The 17,197-nt window shown below is 40.4% G+C and overlaps 1 protein-coding gene across 1 annotated transcript; it reads right to left on the bottom strand.

Moving 5' to 3' along the window:
• Positions 1 to 502: 502 nt before the first annotated feature.
• Positions 503 to 16,385, bottom strand: TSPAN13 (tetraspanin 13). Its single transcript, XM_005480842.4, has 6 exons — positions 16,179 to 16,385; positions 4,643 to 4,810; positions 3,521 to 3,601; positions 2,576 to 2,689; positions 2,136 to 2,246; positions 503 to 961 (listed from the first exon to the last, which is right to left on the bottom strand). Exons 1-6 carry the CDS (start codon positions 16,239 to 16,241, stop codon positions 887 to 889), a joined length of 612 nt encoding a protein of 203 aa, XP_005480899.1. The 5' UTR covers positions 16,242 to 16,385; the 3' UTR covers positions 503 to 886.
• Between the last annotated feature and the right edge of the window lie 812 nt (positions 16,386 to 17,197).

Genomic DNA, 17,197 nt, shown 5'->3' with positions numbered 1-17,197 from the left:
TGTCATTCAATCTCTCATGAAATCAAGACTGTTATCTGGATGACACAGAACTATACACTGCTGAGTTATTACAACAATGACTTAACACCATCTAAAAAAAAATAGCTGTACAACAACTTTCCAGACATCAAGTTTCTTATATCAGAGATGACAGACATTGATTGTGCAAATACCAAACCTCATTCATTGTCAAGGGAAAAAAAGTTTCAAGTTAATCAGCTGCAGATTACATTCTCCTGGTTTTCTTCAGTCATTGTTCTCATAATGACAATATTTATTAACATTGTTTTTATTCTCAACAAAATTCTAAAGCTACCAGAAAACCAAAACAATCAGGAAAGGGGAGGGGTGAAAACTACAGTAGTCATTAACATACACTTTTGTGCACTATAGAAAATAACATCTCTAGCTTCTATTTTTACCTTAACAGGAAAGTGGGCGACAAAAAAGTTTACTAGAGTACATCCTAAAACCTAAGTAAATCATACCCAACCATCCACCGTAAATTTTTATCATTTTAATGAGAATTCACGTGAGTTTCTGTAATCAATGAATACAGCAGAAAATACCTCTAGGGTTTTTTTTTACAGCAGATAACCCAGTAGTGCTATAAAACTCATTGCACAGAGTTTACCATAACAATTAACAAAGTCTTAATCAGCAGTTCAACTCCGCCCAGCTACTGAATGCACCCATCTACTTTAAGATAGAGATTCTTACAAGAAAAATAGTAGAAATTAAATATGAAAACTACACATTTCTTACAGGACTTGTGTTTTATTTTGCGTACATGTAGAATACCTATTATGGAGAAATACCAAACTATGGAGAATCAGTATTTTTAAGTAGATGGTGCAGAGAGAAGGTTTAGTCCTTTATAAACTCATCAAATAAATGCACTAGGGTTTGCACGAGGATCCTTTTGGTTCCTGTATCTGTAAGTCAGCCAAACTCCCAGAATCTGAAAATAAAAACCAAAGATATTATTAAGCGGAGAGTTTCCATCTCATCATCTAGTTTTACAAAATTTATTTTAAACATAAAATTATGACAAAGAATTTTCAGTGTAGGATACAAGTTTAGCATATTTTACTGTTGCTAAAATTGTACAACCACATTCCATCTTTCTTAATTAGAAAAAAGAATGCACCCTCTCTAAGAAAAATCATACCCTAGCAACAGAGAGAAAAACAACACAAAACCCACAAAACTATGAACAACAAAATCCAAATTCATATTCACAATGCAATAAAAAATTTCCCATTTTTTTTATAACAAAAGTTAAATTATTCTTCCCCCCTTCCCAAATCATAAATACTCATAAAGCTGCTTTTAATATAATGATAAAAAAACCCTCTGAACTGTTTAATTTTACCATTACCACTTAACTATACAGCTATTCTTGTGCATTTTCAAATCTTGTCATTCCCCCCAGCACCTTCACATTTTAGCTGAGATGGCTGAGATCAGTGTGATACTGTTTAAGTTGCTGTATCTCTCTTCTTGTTGTCTTATTTACAAACCTTCTCAAAAGTGCACTAAGCAGCAGGAAGAGCATTTTCACATGCTCTTCTCTGGGATTAGAAAAGGCCTACTCTGAGGATTTTTATGCTCCAATCAATAAAGCAAGTTATGCATCATCATGGTACTAAAGCAAAGAGTCAAAAGACCTTCTTAATTTTAACCTACTGTTTAAAATACAGTTCACACTTGTGCAACTCTATCTTTGCACTACAGGCAGCACCAAAAAAAAAATCCTCAAAGACCTTATGTGTGCTAGAGTGGGGAATAGATGGGAAGAAAAGGGAACAAGGTAAAGCAACAGCACTCTTTTAATACTGCTGGAGAATGGTACACTTGAACAGCTAAGTTTCTGAAAAGCTTGAACTTTACAGCAACACATTTTAATGCTGATGTTTATAGTCTAAATAACAAAGCTGCAAGAAAAGCCTTCCTTCTAACAGGCACAGGTCTGTCATCAAGGCCATCAAGCTTTGAAAAATTTGGTCTAATTAATTATCTGATTCCTGACACTGCACTGAGGTTTCCTGTAATAAACCGCCTAAAAATGTGTTTCACAAAGCAAAGCATAAAAAGTGGGGGAAAAGCACTCAATTTTCCAACCACTCACTCACCTCTGTGAAGCTGAAGAAGAGTCCTATCCCACCAACAAATCTCAGCACCATTCCAGCATATTCTTCCATTATTGGTGCACATGGTTTACAGTGGAGAGTTCTAAGACAATCCTGCAACAGATACAGAGAATTGCTTTCCATTTGCTGATGACACTTTGTTGTTTGAAAGCATCTAGTTTGTTCTAGAAGAGACTGCTACCCACAGACAAAACTACAGCAGTTTTAAAAGACTCCAAGAGCACAAGTGTATAAATAAATGACAGTGGAGTACAAACTTTGCAGGGTGCCCTGAAACTGTCTTTCCAGTAAGTTAAGAGCTTAATGTCACTGTAACAACTACATTACACACCTGTTAAAATGCTGCTTGCTGTAACTATGGAAACATTTTTGAACAAACACAGTGTGAATAAGTTATGGTTTTTCCCACTTGAAGAACTTACAGCGGCGCAGGTTTCATTGGGATAAAAAACTCTGAATCCACAACAATTCAGATTTCTCTCGATATCTGTTCTTGCACTGTTGGTGTTACTCCATCCCACCTCTAGAAGTTCACTCTAGAAGCCATAAGCAAATACATATTACATTAATTTTTTAACTGTTTTACATTGCAAGCCCACATACAAAATCTAGTTGATAATGTCCTAACTAAAGCCTTCAGATCTTGATGCTTAACAGGAGAATGTAAATATATTAAAAACAACTGGAGTGTCCAAAGAGGCTGTGTAGCTAAAGAAAGAACAGCACCTAAGAGCAGCACATTCATGGGTATAATTCCTTTCCTTCCTTTGTTTTTGCTAAACCCAACAAGATCACTAGTAAAGGGAAATGTGACTCATCTAGCTGGGACTGGCCAGGCTACACACAAAAAGCACCCTCACATGCAGAAACCTATTGTTTAGTCACTGTGCCCTTACCCACCTCTTATGCACTAAGAACTGGTCTCCATACCACATGGAAGACTCTTTTACTTTCACAAGTAACTCCCTAATGTAGTTATGACTTTTCCAGTTACACACGAACAATTCAACCATGATTACTGTATATTTCAGATAAGATTTCATCAGTTTATCTGAAATTACTGAACACAAGATATAATCAAGACATCATGCTGCTACACCTGCGACAATAAACCTAGAAAGGAAGCCTAAAAACAAATTAATTTTTTTTTAAAAAAGTAATTTTAGGACCCAAATGTATTCTTTTCTAGCTACCAGAGCCAAACACTGACCAAGGTCAACTCTTTAATAAATAGGACAATGCTGATTTTCTTAAAATATGCTCTCCCTATTTTATGGAGGACTACATACAAATACATGTGCCTGTGTACATATATATTTATAGTGTTATGCTATGGATTAACTGAGAAGGCAGGAAACTTTTCTTACCTGCTGTTCCTCATTTAGTGCCAAACAAGCACAGGAGACAGAAAACTGGACAATAAAGACTAGCAGAAGAATAATCATGTACTGGAAACAATAGTTAAGGATATAAAAGCAAAATTCATTTGCGAGTGTAACATATGCACCTAATGGTATTCCTTACTTCACCAGGTAACAGTAAGTCCTCTAAAACAAAAGAACTGTGGAAGCAAATTCAGACTCCATGTGGAAAAGACGACCTAAATAATGTTCCCAAAACACAATCATCATATATTATCTCTTTCGGCTACTATACATTGGTGGTATTTCCTTGTAAGGTGTTTCTTGCCTAGCAAGAAAACATGAGCAGAGAGGTCAATAAAAGGAGCTTGAGAGCAAGATCTCCAGCCATCTGCTCCAGCTTTAGGGACTCATGTAATTTCATTATACTTCACTTAAATAAAGCAGTAGAGAAGATATTTTTGGGGGTATTGCATATTCAGGTTGCTTTTTTTTCAATGACAAAGTCCTGTAATTAATTACCAAAAAAAACTTTAGTGTAGATTAAAAATAAAAAAAGTTAAGAGTTGCTCTTGGAACACAGCCTCACACACTTCTGGACTACTGCATCTGAAGATGGCATAAAACAACAAGAATAAACTTTGATACAAAAGATCATGTTTTGAAAGTCGGGGAGTACTTTCAAAATGTGGCTGTTGTGTTCAGAGGCAGATACTTCACACAATTGAGCTGTTTGTAAAGTGGAGGTCAGTTCTTATTCACAGACCACAAAAGTTAAATATTAATAGTTCACCTACTTCAGCCCCATGTAGGGCTGAGCACACAGCAAGAGGCACCTGTGACACAGTGAGCTACCATAAAAAGCTCTCAAAGAATTAAAAGAGCCTTATTTATAAAAAGAGATGTGAATACTTCTAACTTCAGAGCACAAACAATGGAAAGGGAAAAAAAAAACTAAAAGTTAAACGGGAAGGAAGTCTAATTTAGACTGCACTTGACCAAAGCAAGATCGCGAATTTCTGCTCTGTTCCTGAAGCCCCTCCCCCGGCAGTCTCAGCTGACACAGGACGTTGTTTACACAGCTCCAACCACGCTGCCATCAAACACTGCAGGGCATCAGAAGGATACAAAGAATAGCAATACTTGATGATGTTTCACTGCACCGATCAATCCAACTAAGGCAATAAAGAAGAGGAAGACTCCTACGGCGATTACCACTCCAACGACTCTGAAACTAGAGATGAGGCCAAAGCCAATTCCCCATGCTGCAATTCCAATCAGCAGCAGGCTCACCAGCTGGAGGGGAGAGAAAACACAAAGTTAGACTGCATATTAAAACAGGCTCCCACACACAGGTAATTTTTTTGCATTTAAGTTGTTTTTAAAAAGGTACAATTTTTCTTGCTAGTGGAAAGAGAGGAAACACAACCCTAAACAAACCAATCCTCCACATAATTGTATAAGTAATTTCAGTTCCAATGTTTTAAGGCATACATATTCTTCCACACTGTCAATGTGGAACTGTTACAACTCAAATCACCTGTAAGTCAAGCCATGTTGTACTATCAGTGACTGACTAGAGACACTAAACTAGATCATAACATAAATGACAAATAAGCTAAAAATCATTAGCTTTAATTCAAAGTGGAGTAAGAACCAAAATTTCAGATCTTTTGTGAAACTGTGGCAGTATATTTAAAGAAAATAGAATATACAGCTATACAGCTCCGAATGTGAAAAAAAGGGCACTTTGCCAAAACTTACTCTAATCAGCTGTATTAATTCATTAAAGAAGTTTCTACATACTTGATAATGTAACACAATAGTTAGCATGGTCACAAAAAACACATTTCAGATCTGAATTGCAAGGACTTTATACAGTACTAAAACAATAAAGGTATCCAAGAAAATAGCTCTACTAATAAGTGAATCCTATTTTAATACCCAAAACACTTATGCTGTTTCCTTCCTTTTAAACATGGTATTCAGGGAAGGCAGGCAGGAATCTGTCCCAGTTACTTCACAGAGATTTATTGTTTATATGGGCAGGAAGCTCCAGCCTTTCCTGTTTCCACACCAAAAAAACACAAACCCTAGAAAAAAGAAATTCCAACATGAAAAGCTGCAGAGAAATCTGTAATGAAGTCCATCCAGCAGGAGGGAAGCAGCAAAGCCAATCCAGATGTGCAAGGCACAAGATGCCCAACACACTCTGGTTTGAAACAGACCTATGTGTAACATTGCTCATTACATTCTCTGTTAAATGACACCAATTCCACATGCAAGTGTTACCTTTCTGATCTCACAAAAAAATACTCAGCTTTATAGCTATTAAAAAATTCCAAACCAACAATATAAAAGAGTAGGCACTTAGTCTAGTTCAACTACTTGGCTTTGCTCAACAACAGGTAGAGAGCAAGCACTTACACTTGCTCACCATTTCCATTCAAACAGGTCACATTCTCATGAAGCACATTTTACTGCGTACCCAGAGTCAGGAAGAATTAAAAAAAACAAAGGTAATTTCCAACTTATCACTTTAGTATACTTACCCTACATCTGGGAATTCTTGTTGGTATTAATGCCAAATACATCTGTATATTTTTTCCATTTAAGTACATTTTAGAGAACTACCTAAGTAATGCAGCTTTTGAAACATGGAAATCTAAGATAACATCAAGAAAGCTACTAAAACAACTAGAGATGCTCATCAAGATCTAAACACAGCAGGTGGAATTTTTTTTGTGTTCACACAGGAATATATCTCAAAAAACTTTTTACCAAAAGCCAGTAATCCATACAAGAAATTCAAGAGCCTGCAAGAACAAAGGCAGGGTATTTTTCATACCTACACTTCTCTCTTAACACATAAAGATAAAAAAACAATATAAAATTCAAAGGAATTGTTCAGTACCAGCAGAGTTTAGCATGATTTCACATTTGTCTTTGTTTCTTTTAAACAAAAAGCCTAAATTACCACATTTATTTAAAACCAAAATAACAGGCCAAGGTGTCATGAATCAAAATTACAGAGAGGACTGAAGAAAAAACTAAAATAAAACACCTTGGCTCTTACACAGACAAATTTTCTGAATCCATGCTGCACAAGGCTGTAAATTTCCTGATACCAGTATATTAAAAATTAGCCTGGCTAATCAAACAGTTTATTGCAAGACCTACCTTTTCTGATCTATGCCCACTTACTTTTTTCACTGTCTCATTCCAATGGAAAGATTGATTTTTCCATGTAAGTACCAGAAGCAAGTAACTAAAGAAACCCCACAGCCCAATTTCCAATCAAAAAGTGCTGTCTGACATCCCATGCTCTGCATCAGCTCCTAAATACTGAACTCACACTTCCACTACATAGGTCTTCAAAAAACAAATCTCACAAGCAATGACAAAGCTCATTTCACACAGAAGAGCAGATGAAACTTTGTTCCTAATAGTTTTCACTGATACTTTTCTGTCTGAGGGCAAATCTTCCACCAATCTGCCTCCAGGATAGCAAAATACATGTTTGCTCAGCTCTTTGTTCACTTCATAAGAGGTCCAAAAGCATTAGATGAAATTAGTTCATTCTTAAAATACTGAAATCAAAACAAGAGACAAAATCTGTGCCTCTAAGACCTCCTGGATAAACACAGTCTGTGAAGTGCAGGGTACCAGTTGCTTCTTGATGCCATTACTGATCTCATCTTACATTAATCTGATGATGCATGCATAAAATTATCTGCATGACACCAGAGCTGTCCTGACACCCTGGCACAAAAAGCTTTTCTGGTAGAAACAGCCACATTTTGAATCTAGAAAAGGTCTGGTTTTTGATCAAGTGGGGGAAAAAATGTCTCTCTGGATTTTAAACCCATTATTGAGCTCAAGTTTTAGAACTATCAATCTCATTTTCACCTGTTACCTCCATAATACCAAGGCTCTATTTTCCTTGACAAAGTTAGGAATTGTCCAATTCCTTAAAACATCTGAAAATTCAGTGTGATCACAGATCCAGGCTACTGGGCTCTGGCTGACAAACTATAGGAAAATGCTGAATGCAGTCAGGCAGATCCATGATGTGGATCAAAATCATTACTGGCCACTCCTTTCTTGCCACTTGAAATTGTGGAAAATTGACTGTTTCAAAACTGAAATGGAGACCACAGATCTACTAATCACTCCAGAAACTGATTTAATATTAAGTTTCTGTCTCCTCCACATGTTTACTGAAAGATGAAATTATGGTTGTTCCCTCATATTCAGGTTTGGCATAGACCATCTGAATGAGAGTAATAACTTTCTCTATGTAGTTTTATAGTGCCATAATGTTAACAACTAAAGTAAAAGCACATTACTACAAAAAGAGATAATAACTGTTTTGAAAAGAGTTTCTTAAAGTCTGTAAAACAATGCAAGGCTCACAGTGCTACATACTGTTTAGCCACTAGAAATAACTACTCAACAGTGCTTACTCCAGTGTTTTGAGATGAAAGGATTTAAATGCAATATATCTAAAACTGAAGCTGCTATGGCTTTATAGTACGATGTACTTGAAACAAAATTAGTGACCCTAACCACTTCAAATGAGGAACATGTACATTCTAAACCAACAAGCTTTACCTACATGCAAAAAGGCCAAGTATTTCTGTTCAATGAAGGTGGAAGGACTCTCTATGAAGCTTCTGAATGTCACATTTTATTTAACTGAGACCACATTTCACAGCAGCAGAAGCCTCCCAAAATAAACAGTACCATCCTTGGAAGGCTAAATTATCTGTGAAACATCATTTTACCTATATGAATTTACTTACACAAAGCTAGCTTTGGTTAGTAACACTTAAAATATCTGCTCGATGTATTTACCAGAAATATCTGAAATCACAGTCCAGTTTTTAGTGATTAGGGTTAATCCAATTGCCCACAGGAAGGCTGGAGAAATGACTTGTTAAGACTGAACAGCCACAGGCCAGAGTGCTGAACCTGAAGAGCAGCAATTGGTGGCTCAGCATGCTGCTGGCAGCAGGTAAGCACCACCACAAAGGCTGGAGCCAGTATCACACAGTATCTTCATCAAACACCTGAATATAACACAAAATTATTTCTCAAAGAACATGTGGATGATACTAAACAAGGAGGAGTTGGGTGACTCTCAAAAAAGAGATTTAACTCAGATATACCTTGATAAACTTGAGGAATAAGCCAACCTCAGGAACCTTACAAAGTAAAAAATTGTGCTCCTGGGTGCTCCAGTGTTGCCTGGGATCAGAGCAGTTAACAACAGCCTTAATGAGACAGATCTGGAGATCAGATTGTTTGTCAGGTTGAACACAAGCCAGGAGTCAGCTCTCACTGCAAACAGGGAAACCAAGAAGAGTGCAATCAAAGGAAACACAATGCTGGCGAGACTGAAGCTCAAATGCTGTGTTCTATTTCAAGTCCCCCAGGCAGAAAAGGAATTTGAGAACCTGGCAGGAGTCAGTAAAATGGCATGGAGTGTTGCTAATGAGAGGTGTCAGAAGAGGGGATGGAGCTGGGTTTCTTTAGTGTGACAGAGGCTGCCTGGGCTAATCACACACTAACTAAAGCTGAAGGCACCTTACATAAACATGGAAGCAAACTCTTCTGGTATCGTAAGTAACAGCTTGGGAGGTTCACTGGACATGAGAAAAAACACCTGCAAGGTGGTCTGGGGATGATCTCAGGGGTGTCCAAGACTCCACAGGCTAAGCCACAGACAGTGTACTCATAATCCTGATCAGGGGCCTGGACTGATGAGCCCCAAAAATGCCTTCCAACCAACACTCCCACACACCACAGCCAGCACTTTGACCATGCCACTCTCTCCAAACCAAAATTCAAAGTTTTAACAGATAGATAAGAGGTGGATTCAGCAGTGACCAAGGACTATCTTCTCTACCAGTTCAAACCCTAGCTACCTTACTTAAAGGCACACACACAAATACAGGCTTAGCATAATTTCAAAATTACTAGTTTATATACTGAATTAAGTAAATGCCTTACCAGAACAAACCTTTAGTTAGCACAAATTCTAGGTGAAGATCAGTGGTTTTCCCTATGAGATTAGAGTATTTCTACTTTGGAGTAAAACAAATAGAAAAAAAATTCAAGCATATTGTCAGTAGACAAAACATTAGTCCAATGTCAGTATCTGTATAGGGAAAACTAGGGAGGATTGGAGTTCAAGATCAGTGGAAGAGATCAGACTCCAGTTTAGATCTGATCTCTTCCCTTTTTTTAAGTCTGATAATTTCCCTTTATTTAATACACATACATACACACACTTGAACTTCAGAGCTGTTCTAAATATAAGAGTTTCCCTAACAAACCTCCAAATTTTCTCTCTTCTTTAAATCCAAGTTCTCCCATGCACACAGCTGCTCATTTCCCTCCTTCCTGTAGTGGAAAAAACATATTTCTTTCCACAAGTGCCCCTCCTGTACTTACTGCAATTTTATAGTCTGGATTACAAAAAAGAAACAAAGATACTGACAAACTATTTCTCTATACAATGCCATGAGAAACAATTCAAATGCTAAAACCACTTCCTCCTTCCTACAACAGCAAGCCATCAGCAAATCTGCTGTCTTGACTAACTGGCAACTTTTTGGTATTTCAACTAGCTTGGACTGCTGGCTAGGAAGGAAGTCATATGCTGAAGCTGGTATTCCCCCTGCTTCCTTACCACCTCAGTGCTAACACGAGATGGTAAAAACCACATTTCAGAATTTAAATTTTATGAACTACTGGCTCACCATTCCTAGGTAAAGAGATTATATATCATTTATTCTCATATCAGCAAGGGAAATATTTACAGAATAGCTGTCAAAGTGAATATGGAACAGGAACTAAAACCAGAGAGATTACACAAATGATGAAATACATCTTCCCTAACCTCTTTTCCCACATACAAGTTTATATTCTACTACTTTAAAGGGTGCTTTAAAATTTAAATGTCAAACATATATACTTAAGCTAGAGGCTTCCACTACTCTCCCATTCCACTTGGGTAACCATTTCTGCACAGCCACAGAGAATCTAGAAGACAATTCTGATTCCTGGCACTTAATTTAAAAACACCACGTTAAAACAACAGGCAGTGCATAGTGGTATAAACAAAACCTTTAGCAAGTTAAAATGAAGTTAAATTGGTTTCTATCACAGCTGTAAGCTACTCAACCTGTAAGCAATTTTATTTCTTTACAGTACTACTTCAGCTTTTCTGAGAGCAAAGAAAAGCTCTGGGTATCTCCAAAGGACTTCTAACAGATAGCAAAATCCTCCACCTTTATGAGACTTACTTAAATGAAGAGTGATCAGCAGTATGATTACTGAACAGCCTTGAGACACGGAGTATAGAACAAGCAACTTATATGAAAGGCAGCATTCCTGGCTCCTATCACAAAAGCCTGTTCTTTAAGTTTCAGGCCTTGTAAAGAGTTATTCACTTTATTGGTCATGTAACAAACTATTTACACACTAAAATGTCAGTTAGATTTAACCCCTGCTTAATACCCTCTGGTCTTTGGAAATGAAAGCTTTCTGCTGTGCAGCAGGAACAATTATGTTCTAAAATGTTTACTTTTACTTGCGTGTTTGTTCATTGTTTTTTAAGGGGTTACAAAATGTTTTTATAAAGCCTGGTCAGCCCATAGATCCTTCTTCCACACAAATAATATCTTCTTCAACACAAAACTCCACAACTAATGATATAAGCTACAAGGCTTCTGCAGGACACTCAAAGGGGTTCTCAGTAATTGTGCTGGTTTTAAAGAGCCCTACTGCACCACCAGGATGGCTGAAAAGACCAGCAGTATCAGAACACACCATGTTCCATATACCCTCCTCCTCTGTGCCCTGTCATTCTCCCCTTTCCCTAAGGACAGGCTGCCTTCTTAGCTCCTCATGCCACTGCACACTCTGCAAAGGACATTGGAAAACCAGAACTCTGTCCTGGCTATGGACCAAGCGCACGTCTAGATTCTGACCCACCACCACAGACCTCTGTCACTTTGGCTATAAACTGACACACAGCATAGCCCAGGGCCTTTCCAAGCCCTGGAAAAACATCTTTAAGTATCTGTACTTTTGCTGTATTCTTATGTGTTCTCAAGCGTGAGCATAGAAACCTGCCCAAAATGCCAATGAAAACAAAAAGGCCACAAGACTGACATGACCAACATTAGCTTCCTTGACCAATACCTGGCAGCTTCTGCAGCACTTTTATTTACATGTCAAGACTAGACAGCCCAGCTTACACTGCCATCTTCAAAATGCTCTTGAGAACAACAGAAATGGCCCCAAGGCAACCTGTCCCATTTGCTGAGCATCCAGGCGTGACAGTGAGGGAGACCAGCACAGAACAGGCTGGTGCTGGGGCAAACTCTGGATGCTGCACACCTGAATGCTGACCAGAGCCTGTCAGACAGGGCAAGCAGTGGGTATTTTATCCTATTTATCTTACAGCTGAAAACAAGCTTAGGACAAACCAAAATGGAGCTGCACTCAGAGACTGTGGGTTCACTAATCAATGTGAAAGAAATCGCCACCTGAGGCAAGAACTGTGCTTCTCTAACTCCTGTCTGCTTGTACCTGGCTCTGTGCAGCCACTAGACCAGTCAGGAAATATCAGAGAACACAAAGACACGTTCCCTTTCCTGAGGAAAATCCAGATGTTCACCCTGCCTCAGACACTAAGTTTCCCTATGCAGCAAAAAGATGAAGCAGACAGATTTGCATGGAAGATGATCCTGATTTCTCTGCATCAGGAACTCTGAAAGCAAGACAAACATTATTATAAAATACCTTAGTAATTAAAAACCCTCTTAAAATCTTCAAGGCCATGTTGGATGAGGCTTTGAACAACCTGGTCTGGTGGTAGGTGTCCCTGTCCATGGCAGATGGGTTGGACTATCAAGATTTTGAAGGTCCCTTCCAACCCAAATCATTCTATGATACCAATCACACACTGTCCAAATCTGAGAATTTCTATACTTTTCTTTGCTATTTCCATAATACAGGGAAACCAAGTTTGATAAAGAGGGCAGAAAGCCCAAATGCAACTTCAATAATTAAAGCACCCAGAGAACAAGAGACAGATAGGAAAAACAAAACAAACAAGCCCAAAAACTCTTTCAAACACAATGCTTTGAAAATGGATGCAAAAGCCACTTAATAGGCAATTAAAAAAGAGGTTCAGAGAATGACATAATATAAAAAGTGAATTATTTTGATATGGTACTTTCTAGTGTTACAAGTAAATGTGGATGCTTTTATTGAATAAGCTTTGAAATTGAATTGAATAAGCTACTAAAAATACACATTTCTAATGGAAAAGGTACTGTATGGTTTAATTGAAATCAAATGGCTGTTCTAAGTGTAAGAAAACATAAAGCCTGCTCATCAAAATGTGAGATCCTTACATACTGCCAACAAACATTTCATGTTTCCTGCTGCAGCAATAATTAGGTAGCTCTTTGGGTGACAAAATCAGCACACACCACCCAAATGAACTGTAAGTACTGCTTTTTTATTTGAATATTTAATCTTGTGGCTCACCTACCACTTCAGCCTTTCACCACTAGTTAGGAACTTCCCTTTCCTCTCTGAAAATCAGATACGAACAAAGATACTGACTCTCTGCACTTCAACACAAACATTGAAGACTTCCTCGGAAGCTTAAGTTTTAAGCTACAAACATATCCCTGAATTTGGATTAATTCTGTGAACAGGCACTTTAAAGTTTGTATAGACCTGCCATTTGATGGGAAATGTAAATATGACTGACTGAATAAAAACTAAATAGGCCAGATACCAAAAATTAGTATTTTAAAGCTTCTTGTATTCAGTTCTTCCATGTAAGGCTTTATTCTGACAATATACATCATCATGTACTCAGAGTCAATAAATAGTCTCAATTATTTTTTCCTACACTTCCTCTACCCATAAGGAACCATACTCAAGTCAGCAAGACTCAGCATGGATGCCAGAATTACTCACATAAAATAGACTGAAAAATAGAATCAGGGCCTAAGGACCCTAACTTAGTCAGGAGAAGAACTAAAAGTCATCAGCAAAGTAACATCTGAAAGGAGATCAAGTGAGCAGTTTGGTTGGTGGAATTCTGGTTTCTTGCCTTAAACCAGTAACTGATTTATTACTGCCAGGACATATATTTTTCTTGGCGTACTACTGCAAAAAAATAAAAAAGACAGTACTAAAAAAAATTTAAAAATAAGTTAAGCTCCAATATAATATTTTATCTACAGTGTTTTAATGAAAGGCAGAATGTAAACTGAAACTTCCAATATACAGTTTTCAAGGTTAATTCATGTCATACAGACACATCAGTGCTGGCTACAAAAACATCCAAGAAGTGTCACCTATCCCTTCTTACCACCACTACTCCCTTCTCACCATTTATTAGTGAATCAACACTATTTCAAAGAGACAATCATTATGTTATTGCTGTGATTGTCTTCTGTATTGTTTTTCCAGCTGGGAAAAAATAAGTCCATCATTCAAAGGGTTGCTACTTCAACCCTTTATTTTAGGTTTCTGTCTAACCAAGGAACAGAGAAGCCCACACACTTTATAATTGTACCAGACCAAGTAAGCACTTTAAGTGTAATTTGCCCAGCTAGGAATTTAAAAGCATTAAGTCTTGTAACTTGTTTTATTAATGAACAATACTAGCAATAACAATTGGACATTCTTGTAACTATGATTTAAAGAAGTCATTCCTTCCCTTCAGCAAAAACAGATGTTTTGTATAGGTCAAAAGACAGAAGACAAAGTGACACCCACAAAGTAAAGTCTACTCAAGCATTCATCACAGCAGAGATTAAAGTGGTAAATACACTGTACAGGTACCACAGACAGAACTACAGAAGTCCAAAAGTTCAACCCACCTTGCTATGGCCAGATATGCCCAAAAGACCTACCAGGCTCATTACACCTGATTAATATATGGCTATATGACTGTAGAATTAATGATGCAGTCAACAGAAAAAAAACACCTGCTGTCCACATGACATTACAGTATTACTTGTGCATCCCTCTGAGAATGATCCAGATTTCTCTCACTCTTCTGTCACTCAAGGAATAATAGCAGTAATAACAAAAGAAGTGTTGCATTAACTGAAAAGCAAAATTGGGATGGGATAATGCACCCATAACCCACCTTCTGGCACAGGAAAATCTCAGGAAAAGTTGACCATAATGATCTTCTGGGGACCCTTTCAACCTCAGCTATTTTATGATTCTAACTTAGCTCCATTGTGACACTCTACATCCATTAAACTTACCTTCAACTACAGATAGCAAACACCTATCTGCTCCCCTCTGTTCTGACTAAGTGTAGCCCAACAACAGGAGGCATCGCAGGGATCCAAGCTAAATTTCACAGTAGGTAGGCTGGGCTGCCTAAGCATGCTCCAGACTTTTTCAGGGACATATTTCACTCCACAAGCTCCTCCAAGGATGGAGGCCAAGTAATTATGCAGCCTCTCCTACATAAAGGTTTCTCTTCTGCTCTTTTCTGAGGAAAGGGGGGTTGGGTCACCTTGCACACCCAAGAACATCAAGCAGCTCTGGATTCAGCACATTCCTTTGCGCTCCATCAGGTCCAGTTACTGCCAGGTACTGTTTGTTCTGATGAACAGCGTTGACCTGCTTGTTCTCTAGTCTTGTTCTCAGCCCAGATCAGGCATTGCTTTTGGAAAAGTACAGATACACTGTCCAAAAGCACTGGGTGACCCCAATTTCAGTCTGCTCAAAGTCACTCCCAAGCAGAGTTGTTAAACTTGAAACATTAGAGGACATTCTACCTCTCCAGATGTTCTGTGAGAGGAAGCCATTACCCTTACTCCCGTTTCGTGTTATTTCTGAGCCCTTTAAAAATAGATATCGAGGGGAAAAATTCCTGTAGCTACACCACAATTGGAGATTTTTTCTTCCCTGTTGAAAACAGACCCTCCAACACTCTGGAACAGAACCAGGCACCTGCCTGTAGCTCCCCAGCAAAGTCATTTATTTCACTTTAACATCCTACTTTTCCCCTCCTCACGTATCTTCCCAGCACCGCAGGCAGCCCAACTTGGTGACTCCCTGGTTTATCCCAGGAACACCGGGGGTGCCGGGGCCTCGTCACTGACCCAACCGCACTCCTTCGGGCGCTGATGCTTGGCTGAGGAACAACAGAACAAACCCTTCCCCGCTTCACGCCTGGATTGGTGCAGCGCCCTTTGCAGCCGGACAAAAAGGGCAGCACCGGCGGGCCGGGCCCCGGGGCCGCTCCCCGCAGGAGACGATCCAGCCGCCGCCGCCGCCCCAGGCGGGCAGCGCTCCCGGGCCTCGCTGGATTTTGATCCCGAGCAGCCACGTCCGCGCGGTGACAAAGCCCGGCCTAACCGCTGCTGTCACCTCCTCACCCCTCCCTCCCCATCCTCCCGAGCCGGAAGCCGCGACCGCCCAGCGGCCGCAGCGCGGACCCCCCCAGCTACATCCCGCCGGCAGAAGCGCAGCGAGCCCCGCCACGCCAACTCCCCTCCCTATCCCAGCCCAGCCCAGCTGAGCTGGCGGCGGGAGCAGAGGGACGAGGCAGAGCCCGCAGCGGCCGGCGGGCCCCGAGCGCAGCGCGGCGGGCACGCACCGTGTAGAGCAGGTTGAGGGCGCACAGGCAGTTCTTGGAGCAGGCGAAGCCCCCGCACGCCATCGCTCCGCCGCCACCGCCGCCCCGCGCGGCCGCCGCTCCGCCAGGAGGCCGCGGCCCCGCCCCCGGCCGCGCGCGGGTGCGGCCGCAGCAGGTGAGCGGCGCCAGCTGATTGGCCGCCGCGGGGCGCAAAGGTAAATGTATGCAAATGAGGGCTGTGACGTCGGCGCCGTCACCCGCTATCCGGCGGCTCGCGCCGCACGGGCGGGGCCCGTTGCTCCGTCCCTGGGCCCCGTTCCCGTGACGACACCAGCCCCGGTCCCCTGTTCTCGTAGCCCGTGATGTGACTACACGAGTCCCGCTCCCCTATCCCTGTTCCCCCTTGTTGTGACGACACCAGCCCCGGTCCCGGTTGCTCTGACGACAGCAGCCACGGTCCCCGTTCCACGTTGCTGTGACGACACCAGCCCCGTTCCCCGTTTCCCGCTGCTGTGACGGCAGGAGCCCGGGCCTGGCCCCCGCCCGCCGGAGCCATCGCGGCCCGGTCCTGTTCCCCTCACGAGCGGCGGCGGCTCGCCGGTGCCGGCGCGCCCCTGTAGTCCATGGCCTGTGTGATCCCAAGGAAAACATGCTGGGATTTACCTGTACAGACCGTGAAAGTGCTCGGAGTGCTGGTAGTTCTGCCAGCGCTTCATAGAATCATCAAGGCTGGAAAGGGCCATCAAGTCCAACCGTCAGCCCAGCACTGCTGCTGTCATCTTATTTCTATTTTTAACATATTTTATTTATCTATTTATTTATTTTTACTAAGACATCTTTCTACTGCACCTCCTTACATACTTGTATATTTCCTTAGTTTGAGGGTTAAATATTTTCAATTGCAATCATTCTACTTTGCAAAACCTTCCACCTGTGCTGGTAATTTCCTGCTATTCAGTTGCTAGTTTTTGTTAAATGTTCGTACTTGGCTTCAATGGTGTCCTGGTTCAATCCAACCATCCAAAATCTTGTCTTCACAG

The sequence above is a fragment of the Zonotrichia albicollis genome, chromosome 1 (genome assembly GCF_047830755.1).
Source record: "Zonotrichia albicollis isolate bZonAlb1 chromosome 1, bZonAlb1.hap1, whole genome shotgun sequence".
NCBI classification, from domain to species: Eukaryota; Metazoa; Chordata; class Aves; order Passeriformes; family Passerellidae; genus Zonotrichia; species Zonotrichia albicollis.
The sequence above is the reverse complement of the archived record's forward strand: the minus strand, read 5'-3'. Positions and strand labels throughout refer to the sequence as shown.

Coding starts and splice junctions, on each gene's coding strand:
- TSPAN13 (XM_005480842.4), bottom strand. CDS start 16,241: ATGGCGTGCGGGGGCTTCGCCTGCTCCAAGAACTGCCTGTGCGCCCTC. Junction 4,811..16,178: donor CCCTCAACCTGCTCTACACG/GTGCGTGCCCGC, acceptor TCTCCCCTCCAG/CTGGTGAGCCTGCTGCTGAT. Junction 3,602..4,642: donor ATCAAGTATTGCTATTCTTT/GTATCCTTCTGA, acceptor TATTGTTTCCAG/TACATGATTATTCTTCTGCT.